Source organism: Electrophorus electricus, chromosome 8 (assembly GCF_013358815.1).
Source record: "Electrophorus electricus isolate fEleEle1 chromosome 8, fEleEle1.pri, whole genome shotgun sequence".
NCBI classification, from domain to species: Eukaryota; Metazoa; Chordata; class Actinopteri; order Gymnotiformes; family Gymnotidae; genus Electrophorus; species Electrophorus electricus.
In genome coordinates, this window is record NC_049542.1 from 17,615,160 (window position 1) to 17,638,187 (window position 23,028).

At 35.7% G+C, this 23,028-nt stretch overlaps 1 protein-coding gene across 5 annotated transcripts in view; it reads left to right on the top strand.

Annotated features, from left to right (window-relative positions):
• The window catches only part of csmd3b (CUB and Sushi multiple domains 3b), a 313,558-nt gene that overhangs the window by 142,594 nt on the left and 147,936 nt on the right, over positions 1 to 23,028 (top strand). For 3 of the 5 annotated variants that reach the window (XM_027011676.2, XM_027011678.2, XM_035529342.1), the window contains exons 6-7: positions 1,273 to 1,385; positions 8,557 to 8,634. In XM_027011676.2, the coding sequence (XP_026867477.2) occupies positions 1,273 to 1,385; positions 8,557 to 8,634 (191 nt within the window). The remainder of the gene's footprint in view (positions 1 to 1,272; positions 1,386 to 8,556; positions 8,635 to 23,028) is intronic. The other 2 variants (XM_035529341.1, XM_035529343.1) reach the window with 1 other exon arrangement.

The following is a 23,028-nucleotide window of genomic DNA, read 5'->3' on the forward strand; positions in this document are numbered from 1 at the left end:
AAACACATCCCCAGCAGCATGAGGAATTCATGGTTACTGTGTCAGGATGATTAAAATGCAAAATCAAGATGAGTGCTTTCTTCATTCTTCTTCTTCCTCTCTATGGTCAAGGAAAGAACCATCTTTAAAGATATCATGTGTGTCCCTTGAGGACCCTGTCAAATTTCTTATCAAAACATTTGAATTCTTGATGTCTTAGATCAAGTCATGTCTTAGATTTCCTGACTGCTGGTTTTAAATAACTTCCCTGGGACGCAGGGCCATCTCTGGAAGACTCTGCTCTTCAAAAAATAACAATGTCTTGCACCTGCAGAACATGCATCAATTTGAACATGTTGGACCAGTATTAGACCGTGGCCCTGCACTTGCTCCTAAGTGAAACAAAGTGCCTCCACAGTATACACAGGCAATAATATAGTCAAGACAGTCTGTCCTCATGTGTGGCTTGCCTGCTTTCATGAATTCTATGGTTCTAGCCGTGAGAAATTCTTGATAGAGGTTTATTCTTAACTGCTGGGTGAACCTTACTTTCTGTAGATTGTCAAGGCCCTGGTCTGGCTGATCCAGGATCAAAGAGTCATTACAGCAGGCCAGATTGGACTGCACAATTTCCTACAGCCCCTACTAGGTCATGTCCAAATTGTAATAGCTATTCTCCCATCGCCCATCCCTCAAAAACTGATTTAAACAGGGAAGTCAATTGTGGATATGACTTAGCTTTTTCCCCCTGCAGTTCCCATGCCGCCATGAGGCATCCTTGTGTGTACTTCTATCATTGCTGTGATAACAGTAATGATATGGCAGAGTTCCAAACTGTGAAGGCCATTAAAGAATGATTCATATGGTCATGTGCTTTTAATGACATTTCCTGTCAGACATTTCCTGTAAAACTGGCCTGGTGGAGAAGGGTGGAGTAAGAGATGAGGTGAAGAAAGCACTGTCACCCCCAACAAATCACCTACAAACGTATCATGTAATAGTGATACATGGGTCATATTTTTGTGAGCCTCCAAACAGCATGACATCCTTTTTGTCAGCCATAATGATGAAAAAATGACATTTCCTCAAATGAAAACAACATTACGGGACTGCAGTGACTTACCAGGGTACAGTCTTGAGAGTTAGTAGTTAGACACTGGCTTTTGTTTTTGAGAGTCACTGGCATTTCCTTGCTGCTTGGAATAGATCAGAACTGGACTATTAGTGCCTGTTTTTGCTGATGGGCTCCATGCAGCAACAAGTTTAAAGATTTCCTCCCTTTGTTTCCTACAGGTTATCTGGAATGAATGTGCCATCTCCTATTGTCAGCAACAAGAACTGGCTGAGGCTACACTTTGTAACTGACAGCAACCATCGATACAGGGGCTTTAGTTCCCATTATCAAGGTAAGCCACCATTTTAATTCCTGTACAGGGCTTCCAATAAATTAGTCTCTCAGAATGAGCTAATCAGATTGCTTTAGTTGTACCTTTGTTGTTCCCAGGACATTACTGTGGGAAACCCGCTCCCCCAACACACACAACATGTGTTCTACAGATATCTCTTTAATGTCTGTATTGTTTGATATGCATTGTTTCTTCTGTTATAATTTTTGTATTTTTATTTTGACTGATTAAGTCATCAGTTTTTTTTTCTCTTATGTCTGCTCAAGGCATTCCTATTTTTTGTTCTAATTTTACACATATGTAGCTGTTTTGGGGAGCGAATCTGACAGGGAAAAAAATGCTTCTGTTGCATTTGCTTGCATGGATGTTTTTTCACTAGACTAACTCATAATTCTACAAACATTTCCTAGTTTTTGGAAATAGCTGCCTCTTTATCTGCTTGTCAGAAGCTTCTCTATTTCTAGTTGTTAAGTTGTAACAGGCCACCCAAAGCCATACTGTTCTTGCTGTGTGTGTGTTAGTGACCAATAGCTGACACACATTTACCATATACTCAGTTGCAGCTTTTGCATATTGATTGAATTATTGATTTGACCATCTGTATTCTGAGTGGATATGAAAGTGTTTGCCAACCCTTACTTATTGAAATCAAACTTATAGATCATATCAACCTAATAGCTAAGCAACTGTCTAATCTGTAACAGATGCTAAATGTTGTTAACAGGGTTTTTGTTGTTGTTGTTGTTGTTGTTGTTGTTGTTATGAGATATATCCCAATATTTGTGAGCAGCTCATGATCCCAGACTTTGACAAAAACTGTTATGTTTCTTATTATAACGTAACAGTTATGTTCTTATTATGTTTAGATGAATGATACCAAACTATCAAACATTGGCTTAAATAGAACTTAAGAGTCTTAGTTTTACTATTTCATTTAGGTTACAGTAACATCTAAATTAATCTGTTTCAAAGATGTGAGGCAAAAACTGCATAAAAACAAAAAAGTTTTCATTAGTGTTGCTCAATGGTGTACTACTATACAACAGGAGAGGCTGCAATGGCCAAACATATGCTCATATGAGGGTGTCATTTGGGTAGGCTTCATATTGGCTTTTAGGTGAAATAATTTTATCTGATGTTGCAACTTCATTGTAATAAACTGGTCTGATAAAATTTCTGACTAGTAAATAACAGGTTCACACCACTTTGGGAGTGACAACTAGTGGTGAAAAGTAGCAGCTGCACAGTGCCTCAGAACACCAACCCAGTGAAATCCAATTTAGCCTACTGATATGTCTGAAAGAGATGCCATCAAAAGAAAAGCATGTTCCATTTCGGATGGTGCGACTCTTATTGACATTAACCAGCTGTTGCGCCCTATTCAGAATTCCTATAGACGGAAACTCTTCTTTGGATAATAAAGTTGTTATTGGACTCAGCTTGCCTCAGATAGAGTCAGCACCATACAAACAGACAAGAGTGCAGTTGCCTAAAATCAATTTAATCAAACTTTGAATGTGCCTTTGAATTCAGACAATAAGCATCACAACCGTAGCTGGGACTAGCCTACTAAGGCTTGTCACTGGGAAAGAACACTAAGATGCTTTTATGCGATAAGGGGTTTTGGGACAAGAATAGACATGGCTTAAACATTGAATGAATAATCCAAATAGATGACACGTCATGTCCCTTGGTGACAAGCTTTTTTCGTAAACTCAACAACTTCTTCCTGACTGACTTCATCCTTCAGCATGTCTCTGGAGCAAGCCTTCATAACTTCACAAGCATGGCAATGTAATAATAATGTTTAGGTCTCTAGGATTTGTCTGACACAGCTAGAATTTTGAAACATTTCCCCTGACTCTTTAGAGCAGGTTAAAAATAGAACCTCATCTGTTTAGAACCAGAGGAATTTTGCCACAGTGTACTGTTCCCTAGAGCACCTGCCATGGCTAATAAAGTCTGTCTTTGATGCTCACTCTTGCCACCAACTGATTAGGGTTGGGGGAGAATGTAGAAAAATGTTCATACAAGATTCCACTATTCGCCTGCAGGAATAATTAATTTGGCTGGACTCCACTATGTCTCTGTCAAACATGATTCCACAAGCATTTGCTTAAACTGTAAAGTCATTAGTGTTAATGCATATGCTGCAATAATGCTGGCATAAAATGTATTACCAAACATGTGGGTCTTTTGCTATCAATACTGCACTTGTTAAATGGTTTAAAACTTCTGAATGTCAGACATTTGTAAGTGTATGCTGAAACTGTTTTGACAGAGCACATTTTTAGACTGAGGTAATGTCTGTATAAACAAAATAACTCCAAAACCCACAGAGAGACCCAACTTGCTGACTTGCTAAGGACAACATGCACCCAACCTGTACTCAAAAGAATGGCACAATGTATACTGAGTTTGTATATTTTTAATATTGTTCTTTTATGTTCCAGTGAGAGTTTTTCAAACAGTGCTGACCGTTTTAGGGACCGCATGACAGTATATTATCAGAAAACAAAATTTGTAATGTAGAATAATTACCCCATGGTGTAATGGAGAATAATACCCCAATGTTGTGACATTATTATAATACTATTTTAAACATAGGAAAATAGTTAAGATTATATGGTTTGTCATACACACTGTTTTTATTATCAAAATCACACATTTAAATTCAGATCAGCAAGTATCACTTCTACTGGTTACATTATTTACTGGAAAGGTTCGGAAAATCAGTCTTAGTCTCAGAAAAGCATAGGAGTGATTTTAGGATGGGATTCAGTTCCAGTTGAGTAGAAAAGTCCAAGGCAGTAGGTGGGAGTAGCCTACCAAAAATAACTTGAGTAGGATTAAAAATAAAAGTATCATGCCAAACAACTACTGAGTACTGAGATACCTCATGGACTGCAAAGTAAATTAGTTCTTAGGAAAATCATAATCTAAGAAGTTAGAACTTAGTTTCTTTTTTTTGTGATATTTTAGTCTAAAATAAAATTATAAAGCTTAAGAGACCAAATTAAATGTGAATGACTATTACTGAGTAATAAGGAAATTCATTTGCTCACAAACATAGTTGAAAAATATTATGAAACACAAATTCACCCAATTATTCTTCAAGTACAACTAACTGAGTTCATGTAAAAAGATGTAAAAAGAACATGATAAAAAAAATCCAATATAGCTATTTCAAATCATTGTGCAGATTATGAAATATTACTTAAATATTCTTAATTAGGAGTGCAACTGGAGGTCAAATGAAATGTGAACATAAGACGTTACTACACTTCTACCTATTGTACAGTCCAGCCACATAGTATCATAACAGTGTAATGAAAATGTTGCTTATCTTTTCTAAAATTTCACCTTTGCATATATTTATATAGTGATTAATTGGGGAAAATCACCTTTTGAACAATTTGAAGTACACAGTATGTGAATATCACCCATTCAGTAACTGCACAAATTCAGTAGGATACTTTTTAACCCTGAATGCAACTCTTTTATTTTTTACACTTGGAGAATAAACAGCTTATAATAAACTGAATATGATTTAAAAATGCAAAATTTGAATATGATCAAGCCGACATCGTCACTTCCTTAGTTGGATATCAATGTTTTTGTTCCCATGGTGACTGCAGTCCATATTAACCACCCCATCACATAGTAAAGAAGACATCATTCACTCATCAGTAACTCAGATCTCAGTAGGGCTTCATCTTTTCCAGTGTATACCATTTTAAAGCATGCCCACCCTTTAGGGTGAGATGTATTCAAAAACCTAATACATTGCAATGTTGCCATTAGTTCCAGAGTCCAACAGATAGCCTAAACTAAAGAGATTTATCCAAAAGATCACTAAGAAATTACTTTACAGAAAGGAAAGCTTTCAAATTAAGTAACGCTATACTCTAGCCTATGTTCTTGTTTTTATTCGTCTTTGTTGAGTTATCATCTCTTCTCACTGTTTCATTTAAGCATTCTATGTATTGATTTGATGTCTTGGCACTTTAGCATTTTAAGTCACATTGTAAAACCATATGCTGGGAATATAACTTTTTCACATAACACATCATAATTAATTTGGGATTGTTCAACTCAGAAGTTAAATCCTGAGATAATATGATGTCCTGTGTCAATCATGATCATCCTATGTCCAGGTTCACCCTGAGGCTAAGGGCTACATTACTGCTTTATATCCTAACATAGCTGACTTAATGAAAGTGAGTGAAGGTTAGGTAAGTCTGGTAAAATATGATTACATTGCTATTTCCTTCATATGAACAATAAAGCACCAGATTCATGCTTGCCTCTGGACCAGAAAGTAACATGACATGTAGCACAGTAGCCAATTACTGTAATCTATGTCAAGATGGACATGGGATAGGATTCTGGAGGACTAGTGACAGAGATAAGATTATCTACAAGATCACATTGAGATAGCGTAGGGGAGTACTGGCATACAGAGATGGGCAGAACTGTAAAAAGTTAATTTGTAAAAAAAAAAAAAAAAAGATAATATGTAAAATGTTAAATAATTCCATGACTGACCTTGATAAAAGTTATGTTATGAAAAATTGTAATGCACACTGAAAATTTAGACAATTATTAGACAAGTTTTTTTTTTTCTAATATATATATTTCAAACCATTGTGCAGGCCATGAAATATTAGCTATATGTAAGATAGTCTTAATGTATGTAAGAATATAATTAAAGATATACATAATTACAGTGTTGTCAACTTTATCTGTCAATTCAAGCCTTTTATTTCCAGTCATTTGATAACTGACATTTTGTAACATAATCAGGTTAGACAACTACCAAAAACCTTAGATTGGCAAAACCTTTCAAATGAATTGGATTATTTCAGCACTTCTCCAATCAAATGGTACAGCCATTATTGCTCTACTATTTTGGTTATGTAATAACCAAAAATGGCAATGGTATCATGATAGCAATTTATTTAAGTCATATCCTTTTAAGCAGATTGCCCTAGGTGTGCCATCATCAAATTCAAATCTACATTCAACTGATTCATTTCGCTTCATTTTCTACTGAAACTAAATTTGATTTTCCATTTCATTTTTTACTTATGTAGATGGTCTTACCCAGAGGTCATCTAATGGATGTGTAGAAATACAATCAGATTTTGCTGGTAGGATTTCAATGATTGTTTCATTCCTCTATCTTTTGTGCAGTGAGACGTGTGTTCAAGATGTTTCCTTAGATCCAGTGTAATCAAAACAAAGTCAGAAAGCATAGAAAATATCAAATAAAAAGAAAATTTGTTCACGTAAGCATTCTGTTTTCATTGAAACTGCAGGGCAGTAGGTCCAATATTAAACTCTAAAAGTAATTTGTCCTTGAGCAGCCACTTTCCCTTCCCAATCAATTCTCCCCACATCTCTGTTTAGTTGATTAAACAAGTTTTAGTGACTTTTTTGTTGCTTCAGTCATCACAGACTGGCCATACCAATACCAACTCTAATTTGTTTTTTTTATGTGACTGTGTTTCAAAACAGTTTTTGTGACCATGTTTCAGAAACAGGAGCATACATAATCAAAGATACTTCACGTATTTCCATGGTGAAGTCTTTGATTTTGTCCATTCAGTGTAACGCTTGGTAATGTATACTTCATGGTGAAGGTTTTGAGGTAACAAGTTAACAAATGTTACAAATATGCATAGTTTTTCATTATGTAAGGGTGGGCAAACATCTTTGTTCATTCATATTCATCTCGTTTTGAAATTTTAGTACATTTATCTTGAAAACAACTTCAACTGAGTGTAGATCTCTAACAAGTATAAATACAGGAATGTGATGTTGACTGTGCCTTTGTTCACTTGTGTGTCTATTAGTCTCTCTTTCTCCCTCTCTCTCTCTCTCTCTCTCTCTCTCTCTCTCTCTCTCATACACACACACACACACACACACACACACACACACACACACACACAAGGATGGAAATCATTCACTTTTTCTTATTGTTCAATGAAGCCCTTTGGTTTAGGGGACCTATATTGAAGCATCACTATCAGAAATACTTAGTCCAGGCTACAAATTTTAAAAGAAATTACCAACAACAGAGTTTAGTGGCATATTTATGCATTGTACAGATCATTTTCACCTACTAATGTACTGATTGTGTTAATCTTCATTACATAAATTGCATGGTCATAATGTTACTTTCTCTATGCTATAGCTTGAATGTTTGTCCCTTTAACTTAACTGCTTCCCAAATTTCCTATATTACCACTTCATCTTATTTGCAACTAGAGTTGGTCAGTCTATGTAAAGAATATAATGACAAAAGGGGTTATTTTTGTTGTGTGGCACCAATTTTATATTTAATATCTGTTAACTTCACTCAGTATATACCTTTTGAAAATATGCATCATTTCCAAAGGGAAAAAGCAGCACTGAAACAAAGAAAGCATTACTCAAAATGTAAATGTTTTCGGACATTATTATTATTATTATTATTATTATTATTATTATTATTATTATTATTATTATTATTATTATGCCTGATATTCCCAACAGGACTTCATTCTGACCTCTGAGATGATGGAGATGATGGGCTTATGGTTTGCCAACTAAACAGTTAATAGAAGGTCATAATAGTTAGAAGCTGTGTGTTTGTGTGTTTGTGTGTTTGTGTGTGTGTGTGTGTGTGTGTGTGTGTGTGTGTGTGTGTGTGTGTGTGAGAGAGAGAGAGAGAGAGAGAGAGAGAGAGGGAATTGGCCATTTTTATCAGTTGAGCAACTTTGACAGATGACTCATGGCCCTAAATACCATTTAGAGACCATAGGCAATGTCTGATCCATATCAGATGATGTGGGCATACAATTTGAAACTACCCATCAATTTCAAGGTTGACAAATGAACAGAAGTCCTGTCCTGCTGCTTCTTTATTAATCTTCTCTTCCCCCTTCCCTCCCCCTCTTATTTTAGCTTGCTCTTTTCTCTGCACATGCTTCGATTTCTGTTTGCAGAGCACACTAGGAAGTTTTACTGCTGCTATGGATTTATTTTTATTTATTTATTTGTGTGTGTATTTCCCATAAGCTTGATGACAGTTTTGTTCCTTAATGCTGGCAAATTGATTTGTGATCTGTTTTCACCTAATTCCATGGTTTTCATTTGTTTTGTTTTTTTTCCCTTTGACTAGTGAAAAGGTCCGTAGATTTTAAATCTAGAGGAGTAAAATTATTTCCTGGCAAAGACAACAGCAACAAGTTTTCTATCTGTGAGTCTACCCTTTGTTACTCTTTTATGCTAAATCTGTGGTATGCTTTTTTGCTTTCTGTTTTCTTTTTTATCATTATCTGTATTGTGTTATTGGTGTGATTCATGCTTTCATTTGAATCATTTTGTCATTGCTTTGTTTGGGCATCGTACCTTGCTGATGTTGCTTGCATGACCAGTCTCCTTTGCCATGTCCAAATCATCAACGTGTGTCTGTCCTAGTAATACAATGGAAATGCTAAGTCTGTGCAGTCCTGGATCAGCATTGGGATCAACAAACCCAAAAAGAACCTAGGAAAGGCTCTCAGGCAGTAGTAAAATTGGTCTTTATTTTAATTTTATTGTGATTTCCTTGTTTTGATCTTTTCACATTACTAAACTATTATATAATATGAACATTTCCAGTGACTAACCCGAGATGATAAAGTACACTGAAATAAACCAGCACCTTGTTTGCACCACACTAATGTTGCTATGGAAGGTGTGCAGGGGTATTACGGCCCTCTTGATCTGGTGACGAGTGTTTATGCTAATAGGATTGTAATGACTTAAGTCATTATCTCATAAAGCATTTCACTAAGTATATTGTGAGCTCCTAAATCCTCCACAAATTATACAATAAAATGAACTATTCTTTATCTTTTAGTTTTCAATTGAAATCATTAGCGCTGTACATTATATGATGAGTACCAGACATGGTTACAAGTACATGCAAAATCAGAATGCATTAATAGTAGTTACTGTTGTTGCTGTAGTTACTGTTCCTGGAACATTTTTGGATATTGCTCTCTATTAGAGTGACCTTAAAGTGAACGCTTTTAAAGTGAACCCTCTACCTCAGCTGTGCCACCATCTAGCTCAGTGCAGACAGTGATATTCAAACAGAAGATTTAGCATCATATTCCGCTTGATTATTTCTATAATGAATGATGTTAATGATGTATTTGAACTGGTGAAAGCACTTGTGGTATTTTATTGTAGAGCTGATGCTTCATTGCACTCCAGATCCGTTGACAATAATAAAACAGAAATCTGAAAGAGCCCCAAAAGCATGCTGTCTTCAGTTATGGATAAAAACAAGATTTATTGCGCTGAATAATTGTAATATCATACAAGTAACTGAAGTTAAGGGGAAACTTTTCAACAGCCAGTGATCAATGGCCTTTTATGCACAGAAATATAGTTCAATGTTCAATACTAGAAGCTATTATGTACAGTTCAATGTGTAGTTCAATGTGCTATACTAAAAGCTCTTATATAATTTGATGTTGAAGGTAGATTATCACTATGGACTTTTTCAGTTTTTCTTTAATATAAATGAAATGTAGCTGTTTAAAATTCTTTATATCCACAGTTTGTAGCGATCAAGGAACAAAGGAGGACTTTTGTGTGGTTTGTTGTCTGCTATGCTTCGTTATTAATCTTAGTGGTATCTGTCCTCAATTTTCATTACTAATTATAGTGAAGTTACTAAAGCTCTGAATGTGATACTGTGTATTCACTGTTCTGTTTAATGGAATAGATGTTGTTTACTAGTCTATGTGAATAGTAGAAAAATTGTAATAATCAATAACAAAAACAGGTAGTAATCAGCGTACCAGTATTTACTGGTATTATTAATAAGACAACAAATGTCACTCCTTAAGTGTCATGTGTTTTCATGTACAGATGCAAAAGCCTGTGTTCATTGAAAACGCACTCTTGTAAGAGACAATAATGCATATAATGATTCCTCCAGCTGTAACAATATGTTTGTGCGTGCTTTTTAAATATATTGCGCAGATAATTGCCCTGTTACTACATTCAGAAAAAATTATTTGTGTACTCCAAAAATTTAATTATAAGAAATATGTCTATAAATTATAGTAAATTATAGGCACAATCTGTTATTTTTTAAGTTTGTTATGTTGAGTCCTATTTAAACTGTAAGGCTTGTGACTCATCAGCATGGTTTGAGCAGGGTTTGCACAATCTGCTCTGTCTGTTCTAGGTATGGGTGCATGCAACCACATTTTTGTCTTGTTGTTTGCTTGCTTGCTTGCTTGAGCACTGTTTGTTTGTATGAATTTTTGACCACCTCGTTTGTGTAGCTAAATGCATGATGGGATGTTTGGTTGGCCTGGGTATGAGGAAGTGCATGGTGCACTAATGGAGACTTGGGCATAAAGCTCTTCAGAAATAATATGTTCTTGTGATTTACTGTGTGTGTATGTCAGTTACATATTAGCAAACTGTTTTTATTCCAGGTAGTATGTGAATATGTTATAATGTACTTGTATAATATTTGTCTCTGTGATGTGTAGTTAAATTCATAATGGTGGCTTTGAAAATGAGTAGCACAGAAATGGTATGATCAGTGAAATTTAGGAATGCCACAAATTCAGTGGTGGGAATTTTAAGGTTTTTATACCAGTTGAAAGTAGTTAGCAGCTTTTGAAAACCCATAGAGAATTTAATTTCTCTGTGTATGTGATTGAGAGAGTGTATGCTTGCATGAGTGTGGGGGACAGAGAAAAGGAAATAAGTCTTAAAGACAAACATAAGAAACTCAGCTGATGCCTTTATTGTGTGTGTGCTGTGTGCATTTCCATTACGTGTGAGTACGCATTAGAGTGTGAGAGAAACAGAGAAAATACAAGCTATGAAGTGCTAGCAAGGAAAGTTCTGTGACTAGCTGTTTGCTGAGATTTAAAAGCCCACTGAATGTCATAGTCTACTGGCATTGAGAAAAAATCTGACTGCTCTGTTTTTAAACATAACACGCATAATGAAGTGTGCCAAAATGACTAATGAACAAAGAGTTAAATACCAAAATGACTTCCTTGCACTGGATAAAAGGCAAATAATAATATATGTTTTTTAGTGTGACTCCTAAGATACTCATAGAGGTTAAAGGATCTATCCTGAGGATAATAGTGCCATCTTTTCCTACCCAAGTCTGGATTTGTCTATGAAACCAGTTTAGCCTTGCTTTCTTTTGAGTTTGAAATGATAATAAAAAGGTATGAGTGGGAAAAAATAAAGAAGAAAATAGAAAAAAAAAAAGTTCTCAGGAGAGTTATGCTCATCTCCTTAAACATCCATTCATGGCTTCTTATCTCATACGCCATTCTTTCACTGCTGGAGGCAGGGGGCATTAGAGAACCTGGAGTTTTACTGGACAGTTATGTGTGGTTGAAAAGAATAGTTTGTGAACTCCTTGGAATTACCTACATTAATTGCACATTAAAAGTCCCAATAATAAACAAACACATCCCTAAACTAACAACACAAAACAATGCTGTTATTCTCCATGTCAATACCGAACACATTGGTTAGATGTTCCTAGACAAGGCTGAAAAAATTATGTGGACCCCATTTTCCTCAGGGAGGGTCCACATGTTTTCCAAATATAATGAGATGGGATGGAGGTGTGGATCATGATCAGAAAAAAACATGTTCATGATGCCCATGAATCCCTGATCAAAAGAAATGAAAAGTCATTAGAAGTAGAAATGTTACTGAAGCAAAAAAGTGAGAAAAGCTACAGAAGCATTTTGTAACGCCTGGTTAATCCACAATAAGACAAATTCAAAGATAAATGGAGCAAAATCATTACTGTTGCTGCTATCACAAAAAGTGGGCATCCTGTAAGATCACAGCAAAAGGCCAAAGGTGAAAAGACCCACATGAGGAGTACAGCTAAGGACCAGCAGAAATTGCTTGAACTTGCCAGTCTCTCCTTAAGTGTCCACTGTAAGGAAAGAATAAACAAGAATTGTGTTCATTGAAAGACACCTATGAACTACTCTGGATTAAACTCCTGCCCTGAAAAAAAATTCCACAGCTCTGAAGACCAACTGTAAATGACTAACTAGATGTTCCATGATTCTTCTGAAAGAGAGTTCTGATGAGATGAGACAAAAGTGGAGTTCTGTGAGAGAAACACACAATGCAGTGTTTGGAGAAAAATGTAAGCATTGCAGAGCAACACAAAAACCTGGACCCAAAATACGAAGCAAGATGAATGTAGCATTCAGTACGTGGGAGTGCTTTGCTACCTTCGGGTCTAGAAAGCTTGCTCTCACAGAGGAAACAATTAATGTTGACTAGAAGTTTTACTGGGTCAGATTAATGGACTGTAACCTGAAGCTTAATATATCTTTTGATGTGATGTGAATATCTGGAGTAAATCAACAAGTGAGATGCAGTTACATGACCTCAGGAACTGCTCAAGCAAGGAATTCTGGAACTATCAATGACCTGAAATCTTTTTGTAAAGGGAAATGTTCTTAAATCCCTTCTAAGTGCAGAGCAAAATCGGATCTACAGCTGCAGACACCACTGGTGGAACTTTTTGCTGCTCGGAAGGCTCTGTAAGTTATTAAATACAAGGGTTTAAATACTTCTTCCAGTCCTGACTGGAAATGTGCAAATTATGTTTGAAATATTGAAAACAAAAGTGTTTAGACAGATTTAGATTGAATAATTGTGTGACTATTAGTCAAAGATTAGACCACATTTTCATGTCTCTGTGCAAGTGTCCTAAGTTGTACATGTAGTGTTAACTAAGCTGACAAGCTCTTCCTCATTTCAACATGTTTATCGATTAGCTGCATAGAGGCTGGAAACATGCGCTGATTGTACACAGACACAATATAATAATTAAGGGCTTTTTTTAACCCTGTTTTTCTACCTATGATTTAATGTTTCCAGGTAAGATGTTTTGTGGATGTTTGGATGATGCACATGGTATAAGCTGGTCTGACATCCATTTTCCTAGTGAATCCTGAGTTAAATTAAAACTTATTTTTGGCATTAATGAGTGGTCAGCCAAGAGGAAGTAGTGACACAGAAAATAGACAAATCTCATTTTTGATCTAAGAGACTTCATTGATATCCAGAGTTGCCAGTGTTCTTAAAAATAGTATAAAACAATTCGCATAATACTTAAAACATTGACAGCTGATATTTTAAATTGTGTTACCTGCACTTTCATTGACATCAGTGACTGATGTTTTTTTTCTGTAGACTAAAAATGACTGACAGTGAAAATAAAAACTGCTGTTTGTTTATTGTGATTTAAATTATTGCAGCACTGTCAGTTTAGCTAAGTTGATTTTTTCATTAAAACATCAAAATATCAAAGGAAACCAGTACTACTGAAAGAGCACAATTTACAGCTATTCTGTCTGAACCCTGACCATTAATCAGAAACAGGTTTTTATCCCCAAAGTGGCTTCTGTACAGCAACCACAGCATGCATTAATATACATATTTTCACATTAAAAGTGTTTTGAAAATAAAGAATGAAGAATCAAAGAATTATATGTCCAGAATCATTGCAGGTTAAACAATAGATATAGACAGACAAACTGATCATCCCCATCATTAAAACCATTGACAGGTGAAGTAAATAACATTGATTATCTCATTACAATGACACCTGTCACTGGGTGAGATATATTAGGAAGCAAGTGAACAGTCAGTTCTTGAAGTTAATGTGTTGGAAGCAGGAAAAAATGGGCAAGTGTAAGGATCTGTGCAACTTTGACAAGGCCCAAATTGATATAGCAAGATGACTGGGTCAGAGCATCTGTTCCTGGTAGGCAGTAGTTAAGACCTACAAGAAATACCGGTGAACTGGCAAAAGGGTCATGGGTGCCCAAGGCTCACTGATGTGGATTGGGAGCAAAGGCTAGCCCATCTGGTTTGATTCCACAGAAGAGCTACAGTAGCACTGCTGGCAATGACAAAAAGGTGTCAGAATGCACAGTACAGTGCAGTTTGCTGTGTATGGGGCTGCATAGCCACGGACCCATCAGACTGCCCATGCTGACATCTGTGCATGTCTGAAAGCACTTGAATTGGGTACATGAGTATCAGAACTAGACCATGGAGCAATGGAAGAAGGTGGCTGGATCTGATGAATCACAGTTTCTTTTAACGCATGCGTGTGTATGTGTGTGCATGTGTGTGTGTGTGTGTGTGTGTGTGTGTGTGTGTGTGTGTGTCACAGATTGCACCTGGGTCTATAAGATCCTAGTTACAATTGATGCTTGAGAAGTCTGTTTCGACAGATCAGAGCTGTTTTAGCAGGACAAAGGAGACCTACACAGTATTAGGCAGATGGTTCTAATGTTATGGCTAATCATGTATTTCAAAAGGGTGATGCTTACAGAATCCAGATGAGAAATGATTCTGTACTGCTCTATATTGACTCTGAAACGACTGAAGTTACTATATGTTTCAGATATTGTAACAGGAATAGTGTTTAGCCACTGCCTTCTACTCTGAATTCTACATACTTGTAATACTAGTAATACTTGTAGTACTAGTAATGATCTTATGCATGAGCATCAGACTTTTGAAATCAACTGGTAAAGTTACATATTGTGCCTTTAATGTATTTCAAGTTATGTATGATCATCACTGTACATGGTTGTGAATTAACTGTTAATTAATGAATTATACATTGCCTAAAGGCAAATATCTTCCCAAACTATGTAACACCCAGTGCTAGTGTAGTGTAGACTTTTTAGAAAATAAGGCCATTTATTTATGCTTTCAGACTTCACTTTGATGTCACAATCTGCTAGGCATCAAACATTCATGTTTTAGTCATTAAATTACTGCAAAATGTGATTTGTCATAGGCCTATAAAATCTTTTCATACACACTATTAGAATGGTCACACATGACAGCATGTGATATTGTGTAGGGGTATGACGAGGTGAACTTCACTATTGGAAGTGCCACAAATCAGACTGTATACAGTATAACTTGAAATTATACTGTATACAAATGTCTTATACAGAATTCAAGAATTAAAACTAGACTGTCCAGCCTTTGTTTCATGCATCACGAAGTAGTTCTTCTAGTTGCAGCATCAATACTTATGTTCATATCCAGTGATTCATGGGTCTGTTTATTCTGCCTCTCTTTCTTTGCCCAGCAGGTGCACTGATTTCATTATGAGCACTTTATGAGCATTGTCAGCTATGGGACATTTTCTTATTGTTAGAAAGGAACATAAATGTCATCTTTGTGTTAGTATCATCCGCTGGAGGCCAGTTTAACACTGTTAATAGAATTGTACACACAGTGCTCCTTAGCCTTTTATAAAGGGCTTTCTCTAAAAGGTTTGTGTGTTGTTTTGAATTGAAAAAATATATTTTTTTTTTTCATTCAAAACTACATGCATAACTAGTGCATACTTTAGAAGTTACAATGGTTTAATGTTGTGCAACATTGATTTACTTACTAAACACTTTCATATACACTGATAAAGTATATGGTTTACTTTCTATCTGTTGAAATGTTTTCCCACACATTCTAAAAGCACACCCTGTGCATGAATGCCTGTTTTCAGCTGTTCAGTGCTCCTATGCTGGGAGTAAAATTATAACCTTCATAGTTTTGTGCTCATCCATAGATTGCTGTAAACTGTGCATGGATCCAAGGACATGTCCTGCTCTTATACCATGTAGATTGGATGGATAGAAAGATGGATGGATACCAGCAACCACTTTTTTGCATGCATTTCCAGTTCCCACCGCTGTTTGGTTGCTCCCTATATTTAACAACAGTTCCAGCAGTGTCTTGCAAAAGCCGCACACTATACCAGGGTGTATGAGGTCTGCTGCTACTTCTAACATCCATGCAGTCCAAGTGGAAATCCGGTCAGATCCCCTTGGGCTTCTGGCCAGGGATTGGCAAATGGCATGTCTTGGATTGTGTAAGAACGGTATGACACACTTCTGCTTGTTAAGCAGTTTGTTTGTTTTTTACCGGAGTGCCACTGATGAACCTAATCACTGTTGCTTTTTTATTGTTTGCTAAACACTCTTCCAAAATGAGCTAATATTTATTAAAACCTACTGTCCATCTTTTAATTAATTGTTTGTCAAGTTGGTCACTGGTAGAAATTTTCAATTTACAGAACAAGAGCTATGTTATAGATTACTAGAAATAGATCTTAAAGTTTGCTGTTCACTTCTTCCACTGACTGTCATTTGAACACTAGTAGAAATGTTCAAATTTATTCAGTTGGAACAAATTATATATTAAAGAGGTCAGAATGTCACACCTTAACCATACTATCAGGTCCATAAGTTTTTGGATAGTGATAAAAATTTTCATAATTTTGCCAATGAGGATTTGAAATGAAGCAATAAAAATGTGAAGTGTAGACTTTTAGCTTTAATTTAAGTGGTTTAAAAAATATATGGCATTAACCATTCAGGAATTACACCCCTTTTTTCATAGTCCCTCCATTTTCACAGGCCCAAAAGCAATTGGGCAATTGACTGATAATCAGTTTCATAGCCAGATGAAACTTAGTTCCTCATTGTTTCTTGACAAATTTAAACAGTTGCTTCCAAGTGTTTAATTTGCATTTGGTAGCTGTTTATGGGAACAGCTGTCAAGGCCCGTGAAGGAGGCCATTATTAGGCTGAACAAATAAAACCAATCAGAGTGATAGCATAAACTTTACCAAATCAACAATTTGGTACATTATTAAAACAAAGGAATTCTCTGGTGAGCTCAACAACACAAAAGGCCTGGAAGACAAGAGAAGACAAGTCAAGAGGATGATCATAGAATTCCATCCTTGGTGAAGAAAACCTCTTCCCAACTAGCCAAGTCAAGAGGACTCTTGAAGAAGTAGGCATATTATTGTCCAAGTCAACAAAGACAAACAAAAAAGAGATGCCAAGATTCAAACCACTGGTAACACTCAAAAACAGAAAGGCCAGATAGGACTTAGCTAGAATTCATCTAAAAAAAAAAACCTGTCCAGTTCTGTAACAACATTCTTTGGACAGATGAAACCAAGAATATCTTGTACCAGTTTGGAAGGAAGGACTTATGATCTGAATCATACCACATCATCTGTCAAACATGCTGGAAGCAATCTTATGAAATTGCTGTGTATGGCTGCCAGTGGAATTGGGTCACTGGTGTTTGTTGAAGGTACAACTGCTGATAGAAGTAACAGAATGAATTAAAAAATTGCACCAAGCTATACATTCCATTCCTATTCAGTCAAATTCTGCTAAGCTAATTGGATGAAGCTTTATAGTACAGATAGGTAATAGACTTATACTTAGATTTAAAAAACCTCCTTTATGTTGCAGTGTTTAGTACAGCACAGAACATTTAAACAAATAAAAAATGTAATCAAATAAACAGAAACACCAGTAATACAAATAATTTATCCATCATCCATATTTTATATATATATATATATATATATATATATATATATATATATATATATATATATATAGAGAGAGAGAGAGAGAGAGAGAGAGAGAGAGAGAGAGAGAGATTTATATTATATTTCTTCTAATATAATAATATAATTTTATTATATTATAATAATTATATTATTATATTTATATTATATTATCATAATATGTTTATAAATTATTTAACATTTAGCTGAAAGTCTCCTTTTCAGTCAGCCTGGTCAGGTAAGATGGTACAGGTTTGCCTATTGCTCCCACATGATCTTTCCATGCTGGTATGTCCATCCCAGCATACAGTAAAAAAGAATGCACTAAAATGATTTCTAAAATAGAGGAAGAATTTAGGTATCAATGTATAAAAACATTTTGTTTTCTAAGAAAAAGCATGCACTGTTAGCCCTTCTTAAAAACAGCATATCTGCATATGAAAGCAACCCAAGGATGTCTTATGGCAAAGAAGTGTGGTCACCTGACCACACCCCACTTCAGCATGCTTTTCACTTGCAGAAGACAAAGCTGAAGGCAGAATGAACCACAAACAATTAGCAAATGAAGATGGTTGCACTAAAGGCCTGGCAAAGCATCTAAAGGGAGCAAACTTAGCATTTGGTGATGTCTGTGGGGTCCCCAATTCAGGCAGTCATTGGCTGCAAAGGATTTGCATCCAAGTATTAAGCATAATCCTTATATTTATAATTATGTTAATATTTCCAATTACATTTGAGCCTGTTAAAATAAAGGGACAGTGTAACCAATGGCTGTAATTCCTAAATGGTTAATGCAATGTTTTTGTTAAACCCCTTGAATTAAAGCTGAAAGTCTATGTTTCAATCATATCTTGTTTGCTTCATTTAAAAACCATGGTGGTGTACAAACTCAAATTTACAATAACTCTATCATTATCCAAATACTTATGAACCGAGGAGAATGGTTAAGAAGTCTTTTTTGGTCTTCTTTAACATAAATCTTAAATCTCCTGGGAAATTCCTAGAAATCTCTGTTTCATTTATCACTGTACAAATTCTCAAAACTGGCTTTTGTCTCACTTTGTGATGTCTCTTTTCTTAGGGAAATGAAAAGCAAAAAAAAACAACAAAAAAAACAAAACAATTTCCATTAGTTTTGACTGCAGACATTTCTGAGATGTTACATGATACTCCGTTTTGTAGACAGTGGTCAATCTTACCATGATTAATAATTAAGATATCTTCATGTTGTTACCAAGATCTCCTTATCATATTTGTCTCAAAGTATATTTTAATTTAATATATTAAATCACAGATTATATGATCTATTATATATTATTTTAAACCACCAAAATACATCAGATAAGATGGTTTTCTTTTAATGACAACATAAAAAATCATCAGCTTTATTATTATTTTTTTTTATTTTAATGCAAAAAAAATGCTTTAGAACTATAATTTCATGGTTACAGTGTGCATGTAAGTACATGCACACTTGGTGCCTTTGTACATTTAGTGCCTTTCCAGGATGTCAGGAAAGTGGACAGCAAACAGAAGGTGGGGGCATGAATGACAAGTCCTAAACAACTATAATAACTGCCTAGGATATTCTGATATGTGGTTTTGTAGCTCCATTTTAACAAGCTAAAAAATGATCCGGACATTAAAGAGACCAGTATGTTATCTCTATGATTTTCACACGCTGCTACAAGTTTTATTGCATGGGTAACTTAGGCACGTCTCAGAATTTTATCTCTTTTTTATTGCTCCTTAGAGTCCTTTGGAAGAAATAGGGTAGTTTTAAATGAACCCTAGATGATCCTTAAATTTGATAATTTTGATAAATTCCCATTAGTCCTAAGAGATTAGAAGGAAACTGGAATAAGCAACACATTTTCCTGTGAGTGGATTTAATTATAGTAATGCTCACACAACATAGCCTTAGGAACTGTGGTATCCTCATCTTTACAAAATCTTGGCTTCACAAATGCTTCCACAAATATGCTCTGGCATTAGAGGGAAAACCCACAGCATTTTGAGAGGGCAGAGATTCTTGGTAAGATGTAAGGGGATCCTTTGATGCCTGTCGTACACAGACAGTTGTGTCAATGGCCACTACTTCAGAAGGGCTAGCCTTAATATGTCGACCATTTTATCAACCAAATTTTTTTACTGTCACTAAAGTTATAGTTGCTATAAAGTAACCCTGTTAATCCTGTACATCCTCTTTAGCCAATTTGAAATTGCATACCTTCACAATGTTTCTATAATTCAAATGTATTCAGACAAAATTAAAAACAGCCATGTAGATTTTTCCAGAATGTCAACTGTCTGACACATGGCGCCACCTCTTCAAACTACGTTTACATCAATGGAATGAACTCTGCAGGTGCAAGGTACTACCACCAAAATATAATTCAGGCACTAAAATGCTTCTCCAAGACTTTTTCAAGACTAAAATATATTCAGCAGAGGGGCTGCACATAGTCAGATATCACCATTAAGGATCTGACATTGCCTTTGCCAAAGTGTTGATGTAGTAGTCAATTACCAATGAAAATTACCAGACCATGATCAAAACAGAAGCCTTGAATGATCAGCGGTCCCTGCACTGCAAACCCTGTGATGCTACCTAAAGGTTGATGGATAGCTGCTATCTGTCTGACATGGACAAGCCTATTCTCAGCCAATAAGAGCCAACAATACACAGTGACGGTTAAAAACCAACTGACTAACCACGGGGTGTCACAGCACTTGGCAAGACATCCAGTCTATGAAAGACTACAAAGGCAGGACCTGTTCTGGCCTTGGGGTGGTGATGCATCGATGCCAGATCTACTGAATTAATCTGAATGACTTTTGTGAGTTTTGAAGCTAGCAACACTTTAAAGAAACTAGAAGGCTACCATTAGGCTAGCAACAAAACACCTATCCCTATCCTATCCACTGTTGATGTGAAGAAACTCCAAAAATCTACCTGCCAAGTGTCAACATCCTTCTGTTTACTGTATCAACATGCCTCAGATAAACAACCATAATACCAGTGAATAAGACATTTCATAGTGTTAAGGAATTACCTATATAAGAAAGAGCTACAAGGAGTTCCCTCGATTAATTATTTGCCTTAATGGAGAAACAGAAGGCTGTCTCCTGAGGTCTCCATTTGACTTTGATCCACTTGGAGAAGAACATCTACACAAGAGGGTTTTCCCCTCATTGTGCTCTTACCATACCATCCTATCACCAGCTACCTAGAGGACAGTTTCTAGCCCACAAGCCATCAGGCTGATCATCCTGTATTCTTCCTGGTCATAAAATTAAAAGTGCTTAAATTGCCTGATGACATTTAGAGCTGTCTTTATTAATTTTACATGGGCTTATTGAGCCATTTGCATTGACCATTGTCTGCAGCACTTTAATGTTTAATATTTATTTGTACTGTTTAATGTTTGCCTTAATAACACCCATTCACTACTGACTAAATACTATTTAATCTTAGTGACACGGTACTCCATGGAAACCGTAGTTCTTTACTCTTACACAATAGATATGACAATAAACTGAGCTGTGACTTCAAAAACTTTTATCAGACCTTTCGGTGCAATTGTCTGGCTGCCCATTGAGTTCGGAAGCATTTGGGTGAATCTGAGCAGTTAAAATGCTTTTTCGCACTTCAGAACTCATCCCGCTGCCGCTACTGGCAGTCGCATCATATATAAAGATAAGTAAGCCAGTTCCAGTGGCTGCTGTACATGCTCATGCCATCATGAACTGGCATGGTTTGAATTATATGAGCAATTCTTTTTTTTTCCTGTCATTCTGAAACAGAGTCTGTAACACTTTGTCCAAGAACTCTACAGACTGTTTTATGTACTTATTTATCAAAGTATAACTTCAGCTTTCTGCTTTTATTCAGTACTCATTCATTGCTCTGGTCTTCTGTGATATGACAGATTGATGCTATTGCGAAACAGTAGCATCAATAGCATCATTATTTTTTAATAATATATTTATATATAATATTTATATATGTCTCACTTATTCTCAGTTTTTAGTCTCTTCTTTACTGGCATACCTCACATGAAAATGCCTTATTTAGTCATTTTGTTCAATCTCTTGTTGATGAAGTAATGTTGCATCAACACAATATTACTGGCCAAGAAAATAACTAAGCAGCCAGTTATAATAAAAGAACTATAAATAATAAAGGATGTAAATCCCCCACAGTTACCTCAATATCGAATAGTCTGTATTTTAACTCTATAGTTACTGTTGTATTTCAAATCCAACAAAGTCCAAAACAAAAACTGGGACACTATTCAATTTATTATAGACAGATTTAAAAATCATAATTATTTGTGCCTGCATTACCATCAAATAATTTTTGTAATACTTTGAAGTTTGTGAAAAACCTCCTGAATTGATTTAAATTGTTAAATAAATTGTTAAAATTAATTTTACCTGCATATTAAACACTCCTATTTAAAAAGATTTTTAAACAATGTTAGGCTGTTTAACTGTGTAGTACATCACTCATTACAGAAAAGCCTAAAAATGTGTGTGTGTGTGTGTGTGTGTGTGTGTGTGTGTGTGTGTGTGTGTGTGTGTGTGTGTGTGTGTGCGTGCGTGTGTGCGCGTGTGAGTATAAAATGTCACACATTTTTCCATATCTGACATATGTCACAGTGTTTTATATATATAGTATAGATTCACTTAAAGTTATGAGAAATGTGACATGACTAGGGCTATCTGTGTGTATTTGTGTGTTTCAGTGCTAATTTGGTAAGGTTCACTCAATAGAGAGATAGGAAGTGACATATCCCTCTCAGATTCAAATGGAAAGTGATCAAACGGAATCATTTTCATAATATTGCATAATATTGCATTCCTCATTTTTCAGCATTTCGTCTTTTTTGTCATACACGGAATTGCAATTATACGGAAATGTGCCTAGTGAGGCTCAACTTTATCTTTTTCAGGGTAACTGAGACTTTTTACACAATGGCAAAAAACATTCCTAACTCATAACAGCTCTATAAAGATGTCCACTTGAATATGTGCTCTAGTGCAATTAATGCCAAGTATCAAACACATGCCACTTTGGGTCAGGTTCAGTCAAATGAGAAATGCCTTTCTATGGTGAGGCCTTATGCCTTATTGACTAACTACATTTCTGTCAGCAAACATCAGCATGGA